General features: G+C 26.1%; 3 protein-coding genes across 3 annotated transcripts; all 3 read left to right on the top strand.

Moving 5' to 3' along the window:
- The first annotated feature begins 568 nt into the window (after positions 1–568).
- LOC149061505 (uncharacterized) lies at positions 569–8,346 on the top strand. The gene is made up of 10 exons (XM_089216969.1): positions 569–707; positions 4,507–4,715; positions 4,798–4,956; positions 5,418–5,492; positions 5,591–5,683; positions 6,729–6,914; positions 7,378–7,467; positions 7,610–7,860; positions 7,939–8,098; positions 8,179–8,346. The coding sequence occupies exons 2-10, from the start codon at positions 4,523–4,525 to the stop codon at positions 8,298–8,300; spliced, it is 1,329 nt and encodes a 442-aa protein (XP_089073095.1). The 5' UTR covers positions 569–707; positions 4,507–4,522; the 3' UTR covers positions 8,301–8,346.
- On the top strand, positions 1,960–4,008 carry LOC149061506 (uncharacterized). Its single transcript, XM_089215016.1, has one exon. The coding sequence runs from the start codon at positions 1,960–1,962 to the stop codon at positions 4,006–4,008; it is 2,049 nt and encodes a 682-aa protein (XP_089071142.1).
- A 3,091-nt stretch (positions 8,347–11,437) lies between the features above and the next one.
- Positions 11,438–21,714, top strand: LOC149061504 (amyloid protein-binding protein 2-like). Its single transcript, XM_089215015.1, has 12 exons — positions 11,438–11,566; positions 11,639–11,848; positions 16,633–16,740; positions 16,801–16,924; positions 16,993–17,128; positions 17,204–17,375; positions 17,438–17,692; positions 17,763–17,887; positions 17,957–18,141; positions 20,415–20,611; positions 21,242–21,407; positions 21,476–21,714. Exons 1-12 carry the CDS (start codon positions 11,438–11,440, stop codon positions 21,712–21,714), a joined length of 2,046 nt encoding a protein of 681 aa, XP_089071141.1.
- The last annotated feature ends 2,909 nt before the right edge of the window (positions 21,715–24,623 follow it).

Here is a 24,623-nt window from a genome sequence, read left to right as displayed (position 1 = left end):
ATAACGTTGGTTTAAAATATGATATAGGTACCTAATAATATTATAATCATAGGTGAATAGGTACATTTTTAACCAATTAATTGTATTCTTAAATGTACAAAATTTAAATAAATCATTATTATAATATATTTTTATTGATGGCATTAAGTCAATAATGTAATAGTAATAATTATTATTTAAGTTATTTTGAGTTTAATATCTATAAAAGTATAAACATTAAACGGAGGCCGGAGGGGGTCGTTGATTTTAAACGATGATTTATAATATTTATTTATCAACAATCGACAACGTCGCTTAATATTGCAGAATTCGTGTGTATTATTAAACGCGGACGGTCGGTCGGGTGTCGACCGTCGGGTGTGGTGGAGAGCGGAGTCGTCGTGCGTACACATGCCGCCTGCCGCCCGCTTGCTAAAAATGATCGAATTTTGGTTTTCCCAAGATAAGCCAGTACGATTCACCGCCGCGCGCCGCCGTTACAGATAGCGATCGATCGCCGATATAGTTCTTATAAGTTATAGACGTTATAGTGTTCTTACTCATTCCACCAGTGGGCAGTGACCAGTAATCAGTATATTACAATATTACACGACTACATACGTATTACATTTACATTATTTACATTTTTCAATTACGACTCACGTCTGCACTCTGCAGTAAATAGTAATAGTTTGGTAGTTTGGTTGTACCAACATACATACATACTGGTAAGTACCCCATTTTCCTATTCTATTATATATTACTTAATTATATTTTATTTCAATTTTACCATGTATACACCTAATGCTGTGTACCTCGGTGGCGTCATTTCAGTTTTTATTCGACTAGGGTAACCACTCACTGATTTGCCGACTCAACATTTTTTTCACACAGATTCACATAGAATAAATCTATAGCCATTTTTAACTGTGCCGACTTAAAGTCATTGTAAATGTTACACTAGGGCAAATGCCCAAGTTGACGCCACTGGTGTACCTACCTATTGGTACCCAATTTATAAATTCGGTAATTCCTAACATTTTTAAATTACTGAAATATATGAGAAAAAAATGAGGTAGGTGCCTATAACAGAATATGATTTTACATGTATGATAATATGATATACATTATACAATAATATACATTTAAATGATAACTTAATAATTGTAGAAAATTAATTTATTATAACATTGACATTGTTTATTAATGTTATAAATTATATTTTTAATCGCCAAGGTATTTCTAACACAAAAAAAATAGGATTGTTTTAGTAGGTACCTATTTAGTATTTACTACCTTATCAGCTACCGACTACCTAATATTTTTTCTTATAAAAATATAATAATCATCGTAGATACCTTAAGCTACAAATCCAGATGTTAGCTTAATTTATACTATATATAATATACAATCCTTTCATACCTACCTATATATGAAAATAATAATATCACACATTATATGAACATACTTATCACTAAAATACATAATAATAAATAATTACTTTTATTACACATTATTATGAAATACAACATAGTTAGGTATTTTCACTTGAATATATTATAATCCTGCATCCAATATTTATTTAACTATATACTAAGTCTACTTCCACGTGTCATAAAGTTCCATCAATGGATGGCCTCTTCACTCAAGCCCTCTGTCAGAATTGATTTGAATAATTGTAATTTAACTTATTATTGTTTGTTACGTTTTCCTATATTATTTTATCTTTTCTATGTTAATTTTCAAATCATTTGTGCTTATTGTAAATCATTATTTTACAGATCGTACAATTTTCTAGTTAAAAATAAAAAACAACAAAGTATTAGGTACTAATTTTAATTCAAGGTTTTTGGTGTAAATTATTACCCCAAATTAGTCAAATTAAAGTACCTAATACATTTTTAAGTAGGAAGTTACCTATTGTATCTATTTGTAGGTATTTTATTTCCTTATTTTTTTTTATTTCAAATAGATTTTAAAATGATACGTAGTTACCGAAGTAAAAGAAGAAAAATTCAAGAAGAGCTCAAAGTTCTTAATTCTTTTAATAAATCAAATGAAACATCAAACAATTTTAAAGTACATACTATAATATCTACTTCTGAGGAGGTAAATATTTCAGAAAATATTATTCAAAACAATCCTGAATTAGCTAAAAATAATGATGCAATTAATTTAATATCAACAGTTGGGCAACATAATGAAATTCCAGGTCACCCTAATAATTCTACTCACATTTATTCTGTTCCAAATAAAATTGTAGACAATTCGGAAACTTTTAAATCACAATTAGCCAATTGGGCAGTTCAATGTAATGTACCTAATGCAACAGTTAACAGACTTTTACCAATTTTGAAACAGCATAAATGCTTTAATTCATTGCCTCTTGATTGTAGAACATTATTACATTCTAATACTAAAATCACAAATTTAAGAATTGTTAATCCTGGCTACTATTTTCATTTTGGATTAAAAGATGGAATAGTTAAATGTTCTAAACGTTATAATATTTATGAGGATGAAATAAAAATAATTATTGGGATTGATGGAGTGCCTTTAGCAAAAAGTAGTTCTAGCCAATTTTGGCCTATTTTGGCATATGTACAGCCTTTCAAAGAATATGTTTTTCTTATCGGCCTTTATCATGGATTTGAGAAGCCTGTTGACAGTAATGATTTCTTAAAAGAATTTATCGATGAAGCTGAACATTTAGTAAAAAATGGCATTGATATTAATAATCGTATTCAAAAAGTCTCTATTTTTGCTATGTGTGCTGATGCTCCAGCAAAATCTTTCATAATGAAAATTAAAGGACACACTGGATATCATTCTTGTACTAGATGTTTTGTAGAGGGTGAATATTTAAATAACCGTACTTGCTTTCCATACCAAGAAATTAAACCTAGAGAAAGAAGTCATGAAGGATATATTAATAAAGTACAAGAAGAACATCATGTTGGCAATTCTTTATCAGACCTCATAAGAATCCCTGGTTTTGATATGGTCAACTCTTTCCCTTTGGACTATATGCATCTGGTAACATTGGGAGCAATGAGAAAACTTATTAATTTGTGGATGCATGGACCTCTAACTGTTCGTTTACCTAGTTGGCAGATAAAAAAAATTTCAAAAAACTTCTTATCATTCAAATCATCAATAACAAACGATTTTGTTAGAAAACCAAGAAAAATTGAAGAGGTTAGCCGATGGAAAGCTACTGAGCTACGTCAATTTTTGATTTATACTGGGCCACTTGTTTTAAAAAATATTCTTTCTGAAAGAATGTATGACAACTTTATGTTTTTAAATATTTCTATGAACATTTTACTGAGTTCAAATATTCCAAATAAACTTTTAAAATATGCAAACTCACTATTACATTTTTTTGTAAGTGATTTTGAAAATATTTATGGTAAGCACATGGTTTCCCATAATATTCACGGCCTTACACATATTTGCTCAGATTATGAATGGTTTGGTCAACTTGATTCATGTAGTTGTTTTGTTTTTGAAAATTACATGAAAACTCTTAAGCAAATGTTAAGGAAACATGAAAAGCCACTTGAACAAGTCATTAAACGATATCAAGAGAAAAGTACAAATGAAATTGTTAGTCAAAAGAGTAACCAACCTATTGCTGTAGTTTTAAATTATGAACATAGTAATGGCCCTTTAATACAAAATACATGTGGCCCTCAATATTTGAAATTAATGCTTCACAACAAAATAAACATAAATACACGTTCATTATCGGACTCTTATATTCTTACAAATACTGGAGAAGTTGTTCAAATTAAAAATATTGCACATAATAATTCTACAAAAGAACTCCTTATTATTGGATTTGAATTTTTAAATAAGCAACCATTTTATGATAAGCCAATTAAGTCCAGCAAATTGAGTGTATTCATTGTACACAATTTATCAAAAATCTTAAAATATTGGAAAATTACAGAAATTAAAAATAAAATGATTTTATTTCCTGTCAAGGAAAGATATATTGCCTTTCCAATTTTACATTCATTTTAGTTGAACTATGTAATTATGTAATTAGTGTATATAAGTGTATATAATTTTAACTTAATTAAACAGTAGATATAAATATTATAAATGACATCTATAGTATAGGATAAATTGATTAAATATGGACAACAACGTTGGACACATTTAAATTACAAATACAAATATGCAGGTACATTTCATTGGCTTTACCTTGATCATAGTAGTATACTAGTATTTATATTTGCTTTAAATAAAAAAATAAAATATGTATTTACTGATTTACTAATTTTGCAATTTAAAATAATTTAAATATTTAATAATTTAAAATATTCCTTTTTAACTACAATATTAACTAAATAGGTACTATAATAAATATTTTATCCAAATTCAATCTAGTTTTAGTTAGGTAACTAAATAGTAAACATCTTTTTGTTATTCAAAAGCATGAATATTTTAATATAACATTATAATAGAATATAATATTGTGTTGCAAAAGTAAAATAATTAATATATTTTTTTACATAGATTTATAGAAAACAATATGTGGCTCATAGTTCATTTTTTAAGTGACAATTCTGTGTCAGCAGTACCAACAACTTGGGTAAAAAGAGGATATTGTGCATGGCCAAAACCATTTATAAAAAATAAAAATAAATTTGTAGAAAATCAAGTAAAACCTGGAAAATCAGAATTTGATTATTATAAAGTGAGACTACTATCTGAAAAACCGATTGGTTAGTAATGTATTAATCATTTAAAAATTGTATATTATATGAAATTTTTTAAAATTAATTTGTATTCTTTAAATATTTTTAGCATCTTACGTCGAAGCTAGGCTTAAAGCGTTAAAAGCTCAAAGCACTTCAGACCTTTCTTCAGCTGAAGATAGTGGATCAAAAATTAACAAAAGAATCAAAAATATAGTATCCAAAAAAAGTGTATCTAAAGAAACAAATATAGCACCAGAATTCTCAGGTAGTTTTTTCAATTTGACATATTTATTATGTTTATAGAGATATACGTTTAGTACTGTTTTGTTTCAATGATGCATAGTTTAAAAAAAAAAAATATAATAACTAGGGTTGGGTTGTTTGGCACTAAACACATGATATAAACTATGCAATAAATATCTAATTATTTAAAAATAAAATAATAATGTGATGTCTACTTATGCAAAAATTAAAAATTAACTTTTAAGAACATAATTAAAAAATATTTCATGATAATTAAGCATTTGTAGGTATTTAAAACTATAATAATAGCAAAAATAACTACACAGCCAACCATCTAATAATATACACTACATTACAAAATAAATTTTCAATCATGTCTCATCTATACATATGTGAAATAATGAAAGTTTTAAAATTGTAAATCTTTTCATAATATTTATTAACATTGCAATTTGTTTATACTTTATTTGTCTAATAATCTAGATTCCAGTGAAAATACAGATTTTTATGACAGTGATGATAAAGATAAGTCGTATGTGCCTCCAAGTGTCAATCAAAGTATTTAAATTATTATTTATATTTATAAGTGTTACTATTACTTAAATTTACCAAAGGAATATAAATTTACCTATAATTCAAAATAATTTATATTACAGATCGTGGAAGTTTTAACCAATTGATGTTAAGCAGTGAAAAACAGTTATGTGCCTCTCCACTAAATTTCAAACATTTGGAAAATGACGATATCGGTAATACTATAACTGTTATTTATATGTAGTCTTATTTATAAAACAATAATTTGTTTTCAAATACAAAATTATTATGTCATGAATAGGGTCCGGATTTAAATGCACTTAAAACCATACAAATATGCTCTAGAAAATAGCCATATATGCCCTCAAAAAATGCATTTTACCACAAAAAATGACCTTAAAAATGCCATAGAATTTTTTTTAAACAAATTTTAATTTATAAATGAGATATAATTATTATTTATTTAAAAAAAATTAAAATATTGACTAGGTACTATGATGTTGATACGCATATGTTTTGGCTTTTTTTGTGGAAATATTATTCATCTTAAACATACCAAAATATATATTAAAATTTATGTAAAATATTAACATCAAGAAAATAATTCATCTTTAGATAATATTTTGAATAGGCTGAATTTTATATCTATATTGAACAAATATGCAATAAAAACCAACAAAATAACCCAATAATGCTAAAAATTTGTAGCTTTCAAACAATTCAAACCCTTGTTACATGAAACGAATTATGTACTTAGAAAGCACTGTGTATGATCAACAAAAAAAATATGCACTTTGCATTGAAATCCTGGCCGTAGTCATGAATATGACTTAGAAAAAGTTAATAAATTTAAAATACTATTTATAGTACCTAATATATTAGTTTATCCTAGCATGCCTTCTCTCACATTTCAACCAATACATTTTTTCACTATTTCAAAAGTAACTACTATGTACCTATAATTTGATATTATATAGTGTATAAAGTTGCTTATGGTAATAAATTGAATTAGGTACAAATAAAAATGTTAACGATCGCTTACATTTAAAAAATAATTAGCATACTCTTCTAGTACCTATAATCATCTATTTTTAAGAAATCTGTCATTTGTTTATAACTTCTTATAAATTATTATTAAAATCTTTGGGAAGTATATGGCTCATGTTGTGTAAATTAATTACCAATATCTATAATACTACATAATATTATGTTATATTTTCATATTTTCCTATAATTATTTTTTTTTTATAAATTTTGTAGATTGTTTAGAAATAATCAATAGTCCTGTTGGAAAATGGAAAGTGCAAAATGAAAATACTGCAGCCGTTACTATTGATGGTTCACTTAATAGTATTAAAAAAGTAGATACTCCAGATTCAAAAGTGCAAGTTAAACGTAAACTATTTGCTCAAAGCAATGATAATGATGTGCTGGAGATAAATGCTGGTATAGTGATATTTTTTGCCATACTTTTAAATTTTAAGTATAATTTCTATGATTTTTTAATTTAAATATCATATTTCATAGTTAAAAAATTCAACTTTTTACATTTTAATAGATTAAAAAAAAAGTATTTGATTATTAACAGTAGAATATAATACTTGATTTAATTAAATATATTTAGAATTATTTAAAATTCACCAATTATCTAACTAGTGTATATTATACTAGACATTTTTCTTAATGGTGGTACAGAAACCAAAAAATTAAAATCTTATCAGCCTATTGTTTCAAGTAAATAAAGATATATTATATATTTATGGATCTTAAAACTATCTACTATAATATTTTATTTTCTCCTTAAAAATATATATATATTTAGGTATAGGTTTTGAAATTGAATTGAACATAGCTCTTTATAATGTTTATTAAAATTTGTCTATTAACTTGGTTATTTTTTTCTCTGAAGGTAATAATAAAATTATAAAATTGGATACTGATGGTTTGAAAGAAAATCTTATTGAATCTGCAGATGTAGTCAAGTTGGATGATTTTAATAGTAAGTTATTTACCTGTAATTTGATAATGCTGTATTTACTTTATTAAATTGAACTTAAATACTGTAATGATTTAATATTAATTTAATGTGATATATTTAATTGCAGTTATTGATGTACTTAACTCTAATTTATTTTTTCAAGGACTCAATGAATATATAATAAAAACATCATTCACAAACTTAAAGTATGATATTAAGCATTTATCGTTTATATCAGAATCAAATAAGAAAATGCTGGAAAATGTTAACAATATCTTAGAACAAGGTGTAACAAGAAACTCGGATTGGACTGCTGTATCTGTTTTAAACAATGAAAACATCCCTATATCTAACGAGGAAACTCTACACAATTTTGAAATGTTACTTGAATCTTCTACTTATAGAGACAAAGTTGTAAATATCAACATTTATATATTATGAATTTAACTATTACTTAATATCAATGTTGTATATTATTTGCTTATCTTTCAGGTTTCAGAATTATCCCTTTCAGTTGGAAAAACTATCCCAGAAACAATAAGGCGTATGATGCAAAAATTATTTAACGATAACTGGTTACGCAATTACTCTTATATTGGTTTTAAAGGCAAAAACAAATTTTCTTCTTTGCACTCATGCAAAATAATTTTTGGTGAGAGCTGATAATATAATTTTATGTTGTGATTGTAATATATTTTATTTATACCTATGTTTAACTCTTTATGTTTTTAGAAGCTGTACGAAGCTGTTCAAAATTTGAAAAGATTCCTGAAATGGAGATAGCACTTACAATAAGCAAGTGGATGGCTCAAGCCACTAATCGTATAAACAAGAAAACCAAAGAAAAATTGTAAATAAAAATCAAGTGTATTGTTTTAACTTTAAAAAAATAACTTAAAAATAAAGAGGTTTATAAATTAATTAAAAGGTTTTTTTATATTTTCATAGCTACTCTTTGAGATTTTAAATTTAGTATAAAATAATTAATAGAATAATAATAGATTGTAGATATAGAAATTTAAATGGTTGTTGGTCAGTAAATAAAAATCCTATAAACCTGAACTTACATTAAATGTGTTAAAATACTTAAAAATAGTAATAACATGAATAATAATAGGGTTTTATTGATTCAAAACTAAAAAGTAGTTCTTAAAATAGTCTTTGGAACACATAAATAAAATAAAGGTACCTAACATGAATCTCAAACCGTCTCACGGTTAATGGAATTAAAATATATATATATATATATATATATATAATAATATATATTACTATATCCAGTATACACTGAATCAGTATGGTATGTAACAATGTAACGCATATTATACAAAAAATTGTATACGGATGAATATAACTTCAACTTATAAACTGTAAGGTATTCAAATACTCAATTAACAAACATCTCATGATATTGTAACATACTTCTGCTTACAACAAGTTAGTCAATCAACAGAATTAAAGGTTTGTTGGTGTAACACATGTACACATAAACATTCTGGGTGATCTGCTGATCTTTGTGGGTAATCTAAATTAAATGTATAATACTTATTAGGGTGGTTTAAAAAACCAATGATCTACGATTACTTATAATATTATTTCTTTATTAATTTGGTAAACATATTTTGGGAGAAAAACATGTTTTTACAATATATTCAAAAAAACATTTGAGTCATATTTCTGAAATATTATTAAACTATATTTTAGAAATATGTGGTATCACATATTGTTAAAATATCCAAAAGAACACAATTCTACAATATGGAATTTTCTGCCATGATACGTTGTCACAATATTGCATCATTATTGTTAACATTAAAATCACATTTTTAAAACACGAATTTAAAATATTTTGGTGTTGGTAGAAAATATTGATAACATATCTTGATAATATTGTATTGCTGTGTGGGTTACAATAAACCAAATAAACTAAATGATACAAGTACACGACGCCGCGACGTACAAAGATTGATTGACATAATGTACAACGATATACAGTAATACTTATAAATTCAAAAATAAAATGGTTTTTATAAAATAATCAGGTTGAAATATCATAAAAACGATAAGATATTGTTCATAAAAGTGATTCAATTATCCGGTACTTGGTGATTCTAATAAAAAATCAATTTAACATAATTAATATATGATTTGGTTTGGGATTTTCATTTTAAATTCTATAAACCAGCTGTGATCACAGTAAGCGGAACTCACTGTAATATACTCGGTTGCCTAATTAAAGTTTTCCGCTTATAGACACTTTCCAATTCACCCCCTTCCATCCTTCCTAAGATTATTGAATTTTAAAAAATTGAATTTTATTTTAAAAAATTAGAATAAAAAACAAAGACGGGTGGCTGCATAACGATAAGCGGGTATTTCCCTATCATTATCGAACTATAAACTATACTGTCTATCTATATTACTTTATTTTAATTCATAGTATGAGAATGACAAAATAGATAGGTACGTCAGCACCGATACGAGTTTTGGTCGGGTTTGCGCGTCCCATCTTTCCCAGCCATATTCATGGTTCGCCTCATTTCATTGGCCGTTAAATTACCCGCCAAAAATACAATTTTGTAATATTAATTTCACGACGAGATTGAAAATTATGACACAAGATTTGTTACATCAAATTATTGAGAAACTGTATAATGTTGAGTTTAATGTCATTGTAATGGTTAATGATATGGGTTCGTCAAACAAGAAAGAAGTAATTAATACTTACTTTATAAATGTATAATTAAGTAGTATAAAAATATATATTTAGTATTTTTTTATTATTTTGGAATTACATTTAACATAATGCTGGACAAAAAATGATTGTTATCAAACATGCTTTATAAATTGTTTTGCTATTCGATTTACTAAACACTCATCATAAAATTGATAAAGAAATTCAAAGTTATGGTTATTCTAACCTAACCTAACCTAGATGATACAAATCAAAACAATTTACTGGACAAAATGAACAGTTTTATCAAGTCCATGAGAATTCTTCAAAAAAAATCTTTACTGCCATTTCAAAAAGGTAAAATATTTATGAATAACTTGTATATTTTTAAATTGTATCCAATGGTAGATTACGGTTAGGTTTCCAATCGCGGAACGGTCGCGCTGTGTGAAATTGTTGTTTAAAATAATATAGTGAAATTGTTCGTAGTGTAACACTGGTAGACCACAGATATCAAACTGCCACTCAGACCGGTGATACCCCAGTTCTCCCGGAGTGATAAGAGTTGTTATGCGGCGGTTATCCTGTGGTTACCATGAGACCAACTTGAGGTGGTGTTGCACAGCAAGCCGAGGGATATTTTCGATCAGCGGAGCGGAGCGACGGCGCCGAGGAGCGTAGTGATGAGTGCCGCTAGCATGGCATCACTGACGTAACTTATTTCGTATTGGTGTCACTGCTAGATACCTGGTAACCCCCTTGGTATATGCTTTATCACAATTCTTATCACACTCCGGGAGAACTAGTAGGTACCCACTCGGACCGCATTAGCTGCAACTTAGCCACCCTCTTCTTACTCTGCTCGACAACTAACGCCCCGATGATGGAGAAAACTCGTGTTTTGTAGAGACGCTTTCAAACAGCTGGAACTAGTGATATTAACACCAACAAGTGTTGATTGTAACGAATATTCGAATGTCGACGATCAATTAATGCTTACTGGATGCGTGTTGTTGTTCCGTCAGCACTTTTTATTGTCTTTTTGACTCTTGACATTCGACTTTCAAGAACGAACGAACGAAATTAAGTCAGTTATAGCTCTCAATTTTCTTGGATCACAGCACAAACTGATTGAGTAGGTATAGTAGACTGTAGTGAAACAGAACTAATTTTTTTCGCAGTCCGAAACTTAATGTACCTATATTCATAGTTTATTCACGCTAAACTCATGATAGCTTATACTAAAATACTAAAAATCAGATAAATTATATTTTTTCATTGCAGTTTCATTAAATCATTTTTATTTTCTAGATCATAATGAATGACTGTAGCCATAGTGTTGAGTCGCTGTATAATATGGCATTAAATCAATTATGTCATAACAAAGATATACCAAGTATGTTAAAGTTATTACAACCAACCATCAGCTTACAAATTATATGGAAGGTTAAACATTTTTTTCGTACAAATAATTATAGCTTGTCAAAAGTAACTATATTTTTTACTTTTTTCATATAGATATTGTATGTCAACAATGGTAGTGAAGATTTTATGTATAATCATACGCTCCCCGATAAAAACTCACTCCAAGAGCAGTGTTCACTTGATCGAGGACGTGAACTTGCTCATATTTCATTAATGAACAATTTTCCCGATTCTTTCTATAATTTAGATATGAGAAGATCTGAAGTTTATAAAATTCATGAAGAATTTGCCATCACTCAACAAGTATCGTTATTAAATTTTTCTTTATAATATATAATTATTGTAGTTTAGCATTATTATATTCAGTATAATGTAATTATTTTATGAAACAATGAATCAAATGATAAAATCTTAAAGCAGGAATATCTACTTATATATAAGCCATCTATATACAACCAGATTATGAATACATTAAAAATCCATACTCCCATCCACCTTTTGTTATGCAATTCCTACAACTATGTGCTTGTAAACTCCTTTACAATTACGAATTACCCTTTTTTTAGTGTTAACTCTGCCAGGAAAAATAATAGGTAAAATTTCGTCCATGTAAACTTTATCAGTGAAGACAATTAAGTAACAGTTCAAAACTAATATTATATAATATTATGAAAAAAAAAATTATAATTTTTATATTAATAATCGTCCACGGTAAATAATAGTTATGTGTTATACATTAAAAATTGTATTTTACTTCAAAACAAAAATTTAGTGAAAATATAAAATTACTATAATGGTAAATTATAATTTTTATAATGATGTTTGCTCTCATTAAATAATAGTTAGGTATGTGTATATGCCAAAAATATACAAAACTTAAAAATAAAAATAATATTTATCCAAACAAATTATATAAACTGTAATGTGTATTACGCCAAACAATCATAAAAGATTATAAATAATTGTAATAATTTCTATCCAGGAATGTTTTATTATAATATTTTGAATTGTGAACTAAAATTATGTGATCAATTTTATATAGATATTCTAACTTCTACTTAAAATCTATTATTAAACTTATTTAGTGTTTTCTAATATTATCTATTTTTTTTTTCAATTTTAATTTATGAGCTTATTTAGTTAAGATGTATCATTAAGTTAAGTAAAGCCTTAACACTGGTAGAGTATTCATGCATCCATTTCAAATACGAAAACAAATATAGCAGAGCTTACATTACATCTTTTCATTACCTTTTTATTTAACCGGTATTCTGGTGAAGCTTACAATCGGACAATTATTGGAATAATATATTATATTTCTGACCTGTGATAATAATTAATTATAAGTATTTACTTGATATATAAACATTTACATTATACATTAAAATATTCTCGTATATCCAGAGTTGGAATTAAACAGTACTTAAGTATTTTTTTATTATTATTGATTATTTAGTCAAATTACACTTAAAGTGAATATTTCTGGGAATTCACATAGATATTTTTCTTTCATTAAAATCATTTATAATAAGTCTAATATGTAAGCTATATACAACATGATTAAAAATTCAATATTAGTATTATTCTTAGCTCAAGTAATTAAATTAGTATTTAAATTATCTATATTAAATTTACAACCAAGAAGTTGGGACTCATAAACCGTTTGAGCATAAACCATAGGTTTATTTTGTTACATTATTTTTAATATTTAGTTATAAATTTAAAGCATGACAAACGAGTTCAGTATTTTGAAAACTGTTTAAGCCGCATCTTAAAAATTAACCAATATGAATTTCCCAATTTACATTGGACAGATATCACCACAAATGTCAAGCCTCTCAAAGTTAGATTTCTCTTTCAAGTTGGAAAAACCTTTTAAGAGTTATTTTTGAAATTTATTTTCTAATTATATGCAAACAAATTGATTAAGTATGGTCTAATCTTTATTACAGACATTTAAAAAAAATTCATGTTAAACCCCAACTATTTTATTTAAAAATAAATTTTTTAATTAAATGTTAATAAAATTATATTTTAAATGTTATGCATAAACTGTTTTTTTTAACAAACTAAAAAAAAAATTAATTGATGAACTTAAAATAATTATGATTTTGTAATTAATTTGATTTATTTTGAGGTGATTATTACATTCAACATTGATAATTATAAGATCATAAATTTTTATCTTTATTTTTTGTAATTCAAATTACTTTACCTATTTATATATTATTTCTTTAGATGTATATTAATACTTACTATTTGTTATGTAAAATAAATTAGTAATGTATTAGGTGTAACAAACATGAAATTTGTTTTTTTTTTTTTTTAAATTACATTTTTTATATAAATTACTATGAAAAATTTTACCATGGTACACCATATTCAATTTTTTTTGTATTCAGATGTAAACCATGTTTCCAGTGGCGGTCAAATAATGTTTTTATGAACGGGAGTATGGCCTTAAACATGCTCTGTTTAATTATTAAATAATAGTTATCAAATATACATTGAAAAAAGGTCATGAGAAGATCTATCTCCCTCATCACTCGCTCATTTAACGATTATTATATGTAACTTTTGATTTTTGACAACAGCAGTTGGTAGACTGATAGATGGTTCTCATTAGATTTGGGTAGTATTCCAAATACTTTTGAAATATGTTTTACGTATATTCTCAATTCAATATTTAGAATACTTTTTTAACGTTCAATCACAATTTAAAAATAATTTCATTCTTTTTCTGTCATAAAAATTGCTTTTTTACTTGCATATAATATGTATATTTCTATACAAAATATTTTATCGTAATACATTATTTTGTCTTCTACTATTTTTAGTTGGACAGTAATGTTATTTTCTGATTTTATAGCAACGAGCTATCGATGGTGATAAGATATTATTATGACTTCAGGATTTATCTATTATAAGTAATAAAATAATGAGTGCTTGTGTGCTTATTATTTATATGAATATATATCCCCCTCCCTAATAAAAAAAAATATAAATCCTAGTTGTGTCACTAAATTTGAATATAATTTATAACTAATAGATTGCCAGATAGGGGTGTATTATCGAGATTATTAAAAAAACTGAATTGAAAAAAAAAATCTTTATCAAAATCTAATAAAAACAATAACTTAATCTACTAAAAAGAAGTATTTGAAAAATATTCCAATACACATTCTGAATACTTTTTTTTAAGTATTCGAAATATGTATTCGAAATACTTTTAAAAAGTATTTTACACAAGTCTGGTTCGCATTACCACTACCTTTATTGATGTATTTATGTACCTATTATACAAATATTTGTTTAGTTTGCAAATATAGAACTAAATAGATGAATAATATTGAAATATGTAGTTAGTTTATTTTAGTTATTTATTTATATTTATCTGTTATCACTTTTATTTTATTTTATTTATTTATTTTATTCCGTTATTACTTTTTGTTGTACACCAATACCATGCCATATGCAAAAAAAAAAAAAATTGAAATATGTTAATAAAAACCGAAAACTTTTAACAGTTGTTGATTTGAAAAAAAACTAGAAGGGGGACTGGGGACTCAGTGGATGTGAGTTGAATGAGTGTTCCACACAAAATTTACTTTCACATTACCGTAGAGAATGAAGACCCCGACAACCCCCTTCAGCCACCCATAATCTTAAAAATCATTGAATTTATTATACAAATATATATATATTTTAAATACATTTAATTATTAATTATTTTTGTTAAAACATTAATTCCCTAAAAATAAAATTAAAACAAAACTTAAGCTACAAATTAAATAAAGTCCTTAAATATTAATATGAACCATCTTCATTTTGAAAATATTGTTTAGAAAAGGTTACTTTATCTGCATTTTTTTTTGCCACTTTTAATCCAGCTATTTATTAAGATATAATCCATAAAATATATCTATTATCTATGTCCTATGGCATAATCACATAATACTATGAGTGCTATTGATTTTGATATAAAGTAGTTTTTAAACAAAATTAAAAGGGATTTTTTTTAATGCTTGTGATAAAGATTATACCACACTTACATTTGCTTATAAATTGAAAATAAATATTAAAAATCACTTTCAAAAAGGTTTTTCCTATTTGTTGTGCTTGTCTTCAATAATACAGGGCGATTTTTTTATCATGAACCACTCATTATTTCAAAAAGTATCAATGTTTTTGAAAATATTTTTTTACAAAGTTTCATGTTGTTAAAAAAACAACGTTTTTATAAAAAAATTATATTTTTTAATATTTTTTATCCTTATAATTTTTTAAGTTTTTTACTTTTTTGAATGGCAACCTAGAGTTTTAATTTCATATTCCAAAGCAGAATATTTTTCTAAGTATTTTGATACGTAAAAGTCGAATTTTGGACGAGTAGTTTATGAGTTATAAGTATTTAAAGTTTAGATTGGCGGAGTGGAGTGGTACGGGGTTACCCCGCAAAATGTTTGTCCACTACTCCGCTTGTCTAAACTTTAAATACTTATAACTCATGAACTACTCGTCCAAAATTCGATTTTTACGTATCAAAATACTTAGAAAAATATTCTGCTTTGGAATATGAAATTAAAACTGTAGGTTGCCATTCAAAAAAGTAAAAAACTTAAAAAATTATAAGGATAAAAAATATTAAAAAATATAATTTTTTCATAAAAACGTTGTTTTTTTAACAATATGAAACTTTGTAAAAAAATATTTTAAAAAACATTGATACTTTTTGAAATAATGAGTGGTTCATGATAAAAAAATCACCCTGTATATGCTATTTTAAAATAAGCACTGGTTGTTCATTTGACGATTGTATATAATGTCTTATTGACTCATCTTTAAGTTTTAAAGTAACCAATTACATTGGAATAACTATATTCATATGTCCAGTAGTTTTTGAGTCAATTAATTTCAGATGAGCCATTTTAAGTTACATAATTTGACCATCTGCGATAAAATGAAAATATATAAAACATAGCACTTTATTATTGATATATCTGAGTGTTATTGATGTGCCTGTAATGATATCCCATTTATGTACTTTATAATTAAAATCTAATTGTCATTGTCCTTTTATTTTTTAGACCAAATTTGTTAATTATTCAAGTTTTTTTGATCATTTTGACTTGGAATTATTATTAAAATTGGTGAAGGTGGCCAATTGTCGAGGGCAACTGTTTACAATATTTCAGGTAGTTACAGTTTTACTTTACAACTTCCATCATTTAATCATTTCAAAAATTCTTTTACAGATTTGTGTGCAAATTAAAGGACTTAGATTTCCTAAGGAGTTGTCATATGAATGGATAAAAATTAAAATACTTGATAACAATCATGAAATAATTTTTCGTCGAATTGAACAAGGTCTAAAATTAGGTTTGTATTTTACATAGGTTTTTTTTTTTTATTGATGAAAATCTATTGAATTTGTGATTGATGCATAGGAATTTTTTTTGGTGACGCCGGCTGGCTGGAAGAGTGTGCTCAAGTATTATCACACACATACAAAATAATTACCACAAAATGGGTTTGTCTTGATCAAAATTTAAAATTGCTGAAAATTACCCAATGCCTTACCAAGTAAATGGACCCTTAGATTACAAATTATTTACTCTCAAATAATAGTTGATTAAACGAAAAAATATTTGTCCATAGATGGTTATTAGTGGTGTCCAAGTTGAATAAATATGATGAAGCTAAAATAGTCTTACAACATATGAAAAATACTATTGTGATCATTGAAAAGATAGAAGAAAGAACATTTAATATGGCATATGCCTTTGTGGCCATTTCACAGTACTACTCTGCATTATTGGAATTTGATAAGGTTTCATACTTTTTTGGGGTGTATTTAATTTTTTTATATTCTTAAAATAAATGATTATTTAGGCATGGTCGTGGGCAGTTAAAGCTATTTATGAACTTAGAGACAAGAGCAGTAAATTCTTGAGGCTGTTAGTTGTAAGTCATGCCATTAGAGTTTGTACTGCTTTGAACAGATTGAGCACAGCTAAAAATTTAATAAATCAATTGCGCACATACAACGATACAATTTATCTGAAGATCCGCATTGAAATATTATTAAATGAAGCTTTCTACTCAATGAAAGCAGAATTAATAGAAGAAAGTATTCATAGTTACTTGGTAAGAATCTTTTGTGATGAATTTATGATGAAAAAAAACCATCAACTAAATTAGATTATTTAAATTTTAGATTGCACTAGACTGTACACGGAATTTATTTGGTTATTATAATCTAAATACTGCAATTGCTCTAGTTGATTATGCGTATGCTCGATATTTAAGCTATAAATCTGTAACTGACTATAACGAAGCTATGTAAGACAATATAATGTTAATTAAATATAATATAAATTTAACCTTTACTTAACAATCATGACTTTTTAGGCAGAGCTTGGAACAAGGCATATTTATTATTGAAACGTTGAATTCACCATTTCCAATTAACAAAGACTCATACACCTATATGTTGCATGTAAATATTCAAAAGATAAAGGCATTAATACTTGAAAAAGCAGTATCATATGAACTAATGGGAAATGTACATATGCAAATTAATATATTGATGCCTGGTTTGTATATTTATTATTTATTGATTTATGTTATATCCTCAATATAGGTGTAAGTTAAGAAACTAAAGTACAAAATACTAAATCTACCTAAAAAATGTACTATGTAGATCATATTTGTCCCTCTATTTTATATAGTAAAATGACAAAATCTTTTTAAATCGTAAAAGTTTTCATTTTCAGCAGTTAAATTTTTAGAAGATATTTCAACAATTCAATAAGAATTTAGTAATCGCCCTCCAGAATTCAAACAATGCTAAAATTATTTTCAATTACTGGCCCATTCTTTGATTTAATATTGATGTTATTAATATTCCTGTTAAATCAAGGCCGTATTAAAAAATTAGTAATGACGCCCTCCAAAGCATTTATTAATTTCTGCCATTCTTTTTGGTGATAGGGATAGGGTGGTTGATCAGTTTTGTAAATAAAAATTGTAAAACTTATCTTCTATTTTTAGTAAAGGAATAAGTTCACATAAGTTATGTGGTGTTTTTCTAATTTTATTGTTATGAAATATGTAGTTCAACAAAATAAGGACGATGGGGCAAAAAAAAAATGTGCAGAAATCATTATTATGGATATATATTCTTTCACTTTGTAAATGTCACTTCCTAAATACTGGTCTGTATTAATCTTCAAATAGAAAAATAGATTTACAATCAAGATATTCTTAAAACTTGCTCAAAGAATCTCCATTTTTTCTTAACTTCTTCCACCATTTTAAGTAAAGAACAGAATTACAATTTATAATAACTATTATAAAATATAAATTATGTCAGGTAAAAAATGTCAAGGTATTGTTTACCCTTTTGGAAAAGAAAATATCATACAGAAAATTACTCACTGATATTAGCTATTATAGTTGAACTATCAATATATTCTATTATAGTGCATAGTTAGTTCTATGCATATTATAAGTGTACGGGCCGGGAACGACACAATTAATAGGCCGTGACGCCCGGTCACCAAATACTTCGCGCGCTACTCTCACACACCGACCGACCTGTGTATGTGTGTATATGTCTGTATAGCGACTCAATAGAAGTGGACGGGATCGCCGATCAAAACTAAAGAGTGCTAGTGTGTGGTGGTGTGTGTAGTTGTGTAGGTATGTGTGGTGTGTAGACTTAAAACTAAAATAAAGGGTAACACAGGTTTTTGGTAACTAAGTTGCTGTAATATACAAATAATTTAAAATCCACAATATAATATAAAAATCACAGCAACAGAAAAGGTATAAAAAGATATAATAACCTATGGCCCTTCTGGCCCAACAGAATAATATACAAATCAACGGCCTTTTTGGCACTACGGATATATAATATAATAATGATATAAATGAAATATTATAGCTCCTTTGGCTCAGTAAAATAATTAATGAATAAATAGAGACAATAATATAAAATTACTCACAATTTGTTGGTGCTCGGCTGGCCAGCTGCAGCTACCTAAAAGCCTATATAAATAATTGCACATACACAAACACGAAATAATTGAAAAATATAATACACGAAAAATAAATTAAATAGATACGCCAATTTGTGACAAGTATACAAAATATATATAAAACAATAGATGCGGCGAGCGATTAGCGCTCACAATATATAGGTAACAATAATTAATAAAAAATAACAGACTTAGGTACAATTAGTGCCCACAAAATATAATAAAACACTATAAATCAATGGAGATTTGTACACACGATATAATATAGTAATATGATACGGTGGCGATTCGCGTGACAATGCGATATACTTATAAAAAACACAGTGGCGATTCGCGCTCACTATTTCGAAGTATAAGTGGCGATTAGCGCACACAAAATACCATTTAAACAATAAAAATTGTCCGATTAGCGCACGTAAGAGGCGTTGTTTTGTTAAAGCTGGAGAAGAGACTAAAATTATTATAATATTATACAAACGACGCGGACGGACGGGAAGACATAAAAATGCGGCGGCTGTGCTATTTTTCGTTGTGGTTTGGCGCGGCTGATTGCGCTTCCTCACGCGTAATCTTACTATTATATAATTCACATAACAATTAAAACGAAAATAAACAATATACATAAAACAGCAATGTGCGTGTGAGTGTGTGTGTGTGTGTGTCGGTCGGTGACGAGATATATAGTGATACGGCGGCGACAATAAGTATTAAATTAAACTTTGATTATTTTTAAAATTACGCATATTTTTAATAAACATACTTAATATGACATTATAAAATTGTTAATCGTGGTTGTAATGATAAAATAACAAAAAACATTGTTTTAGGAAATAATGTAAATCGACGGTATATGAGATATGAGACGATGCCTTTACCATCAAGGAAGAAATTATTAATTCAAACTGAATACATCCATTCAAAAGCATTAGAAATTACTTTGAATACTGTTGGAGTTCAAACTCTGCTTTCAGCAAAGTCATATAGTAATTTAGGTCAAATTTATCAAACTCAGAAAAAATATGAAGTAATAATTACATTAGTTTTATATTTTAATTACTGATAGAATTATTGATTAATAATTTAAGATAACCCAGTGGTATCATTGGTATCATTTGAGGTGTATAGAATATGCTAATACGTACCTAAAATTTATCAATATTTCATTCTGACCTGAATATAATTTCTATGTGCCGGGCAAAAACTATTTTTTTTTTTTTTTTAATCCATGGTTAGGTTATGGTCTTAAGTCAGTAGTGGTTTTGAGGGGGGGGGGCGACGTGGCCATTACCTCTCCCTAGTGATATTATTCATGTAATATTTATATGAAATATAAAAATGTTTGGTTTATATTAAATATTTTATGTGTGACTGAGGATTTCAGTATTTGTTTTATATATAATAGTTTTAGATACAATTCTACAATAGTATCTACAAATGTTAAAATTAAAAAAAAAAAAAAATTAAGTTCTTATTTAGTATGCAATAATATTCATAATATGTTAGATTATTAGGTGGGAAACATAAAAGTTTTAATTTTGAAGTGTAGCGAGAACATTCTTTTTTTCAAATGTATATGACATTCCTGAAATAAGTAATAACTAATAACTATGCATTTGTTATACAAATTTGTAGCTACAATTGTTTATCTTTACAGGAATCTGAAAAAATGTTTTTAAAAGCTATTGAAATCAAAAGATCAATTTTAGATGAAGACAATGCAGAAATTGCTATATCTTTAGGTAACTTGGGTTGTTTATATATGAAATGGAAAAATAAACTGAAAGAGAGCGAACTACTTCTTTTGAAATCTTCAAAAATTTGTAAGTTACTTATAAGTAAAACTAAATCATGAATTTTATTCAAAAATGATTACATTTTTTTAATTTAGTTATAACTAATTATGTGTACCAATACAAAGAATTACTACATGTTTTGGAAGGATTAAAATCACTTTTTATCACACAATTCAATCGTGATGGTATTAATCTATACAATGATCATCTCATAAAAACTAGATCATCACGAAAAGCTTGGTTACTTCGTATAAACACTGCAGTTGATGAAAACTGTACAAAAGATGGTTTAAGTTTAGAAAAGTTTAAAGCCATATTGAATATTAGTGGTTGAGACTAGTAGTTAATTTAATTATAGTTATAATTTAAAAATAATTCATAAATGTAAGAACTAATTTGTGTTGATTCGTTCATAAAATTGGATAGTTGTGATATTTTTTATTTTTATTTGATACCTAATCAAATCAATGTACTTATGTTATAACTTAAGATATTCCAGGGAAATAATTTATCTGACACATTAATATTCAATAGTGTAAAAATTCCTATTGGTTTTATTCTTTATCTAGTTCAAACTTCAATGTTGCATTTATTTTTGTTCAATAAAATATTTTATCATAAATTAATATTTTATAATTTAGTAAATACCATCATATTCAAGTTTAATCTAATTTTTAATTGATTCAATATGATCTATAAACAAATTAAAGTAATTTCATATATTTTTAAATAAAAATATACAGTTTTTAAAAACAATTATTGTGTTTATAATTTGATTTTTTTATTCTTCAATGTTCATAGTTGATATTAGTATTTAAATATTAAAAACTAATAAGTTTTATCTCGGCCAAATTTCTCATCTTATTGATTCGTTTTCATGCTGAAAGCTTTTCCAACATAATTATTCTGTATATCTTATTGATCTCATTTCCTCTATTTCAAAAAATTGTTTCATAACAGTTACATCATCTTTCCTCTTGCCAGTCTGTATTTCTATCTAACTCATTTGACTATTAACTATCCTTTTTCAATCTTTTTTATGTATCAATAAAGCAACTATTCATTCCATGACTTTAAATCAAATGATACGAGCAAATCACTTGTGGATCTTTGTCTTTAGCTGTTTGAATTTCGAAATATAAACACGATTTCAGAAATACTAGTTTATATTTTCTTATATGTTATGTTATACTGTGATATTTATGACTTGTTATTTGTTGTTAATTATAAATGACTATACAATAATTATTTTATTTAAAATTATAAATAAAAAAATTGAAAAAAAATTACTTGTTTGTGAGATAAAAATTATTGTACTTATTAGCTTGTCATATGGAAATGTTCAGAGAGGCCAGATGACCTATCCATTATATAATTATTATAATTATTATCTATGGTTATAAACTTATAAATGAAATACTACTCCGTAGTCCGTGAAATTTTTTTTTTTAGCATATAACATTATATGTACTTATAGGTATCATATAGATTTTGATACTATATTAATCGTTTTAACCATAGGTACAAGACCAATTTTTTTTTTTTTTTTTTGAGTGTTCTAAATCCCCCTTCCTAAAATATTTTCTAAAAATCATATATTCTTAGTAGGAGTATTAAGTATTGACTTTTGAATTCTTTTTATATCTTATGACGTATAGTATTTCAGTCAATTGAAATTTAGCCCATGAGCAGAAAAAAAGCTTATGCATAATTTATAAAAGACAGAATTTTTTTGTGTTATCAGTAATCACTATAACTTATATGGATGTATTATATTGGTTTAGTTTGTGTTGTGATAAACAAATTATAATTGGTAAGTATAATCAAATGTTTCATAATATCTAATCAAAGTCATAATTTTAGCAAGTATAGAATAATTTTGTTTACACTTAACATAGTGGATAGAATAGAATTATGTAACAATGCTGTTTTTTTTGTTAATTTTACCCAATTCTATTGAATATCTTAAGGAATTTTTAAGTTTCATGTCGCACATGCCTTGAGATCTTTGAAATAACAAATACTATATCTATGAAAAAATGTGATAATGTATTTTATAGGTTTTTATATATGAGTAATAGCACTTATATGTAACAATAAATGATGAAATATGCATTTGTGTTATTAAAAATACTCAAATATAATATTATACAATAAAAAGGTTCTGGGTCAAAATGTTTGTGCAAAAATATCTATGGTACAAAGTGTCTCCATTATTAAAATTATCTTTTATAGAAATACCTCCCATGAAAATATTTTAATAATTTTAATGTTATTATAACAATAATTGTTAAAAGTAGGTAAAAAATCTATTATTATATTTTTATAGTAATACTGATGTTTGAAATGATTACTGAAGTAAGTACATTTTCTAGTAATAATGTTTAGAAAATAATCATAAAAAAATACATTATCCCATAATAAAATCACAAAATATCCATTGTTAATAATCATTATAATAATGCTGTAAAATTCATACTAAATTGTAATGTATATTATATATTATATTCTTTTTCTTGTTTATTTGATTAAAGTAGGCTAAAAACTTATTTTGTTGAATCTTCAATAAACTATAAAAAAATGCATATGGCATTGTATATTTAACTTATATCTTGATTGAAAATTTATATTCATTTTTTTTTAAAATTAAATACATTTATTTTATTACATAAAATTATATTATATATGAATCGTCCACAACTTCAATTGTAAACAAAAAATATATTTATATTTTTTTATGATACATTTTTATTGTGTGTAGATTCTGAATATTTTACCATGGCTTCACTTCTCAACTGCTTAAAGGACCCTTATGCCACTGTCACTTGAATACTAGAATAGTAAAAAGTAAAACATATTGAGAGACTAATGTACAATGGTCATCATTTAATGGAATTATACAAAATAAACGTATAACGAAATTTATAGGATATTGTATTAAACAAAATTTGGGTCATGCATAATCAAATAGGTTATAGATATTAAAATCATTTTACACTTCTATATCATAAATATAATTTTTTTATTCTTATTTTTGATTTCCGCAGTTATTGTAATTTATTGGATAAGTATGTGTTCAACACTTTTATCGGATAAATGATTGGTAAAAGATAACTTCTGACATAAAAAAAAAAAAAATTACCAGTGATTTTATAGAAATAATTCCGCAGTTCGAAATATTGAGTAAAACAGGGATGGCTGTGGTGCTGGTATTTTCGTTTACGGTCTATAACCATAAAATAT

This window comes from Diuraphis noxia, unplaced genomic scaffold (assembly GCF_037042655.1).
Source record: "Diuraphis noxia isolate RWA-SAM2 unplaced genomic scaffold, SU_Dnox_SAM2 contig0001, whole genome shotgun sequence".
Classification (NCBI taxonomy): domain Eukaryota; kingdom Metazoa; phylum Arthropoda; class Insecta; order Hemiptera; family Aphididae; genus Diuraphis; species Diuraphis noxia.
The sequence above is the reverse complement of the archived record's forward strand: the minus strand, read 5'-3'. Positions and strand labels throughout refer to the sequence as shown.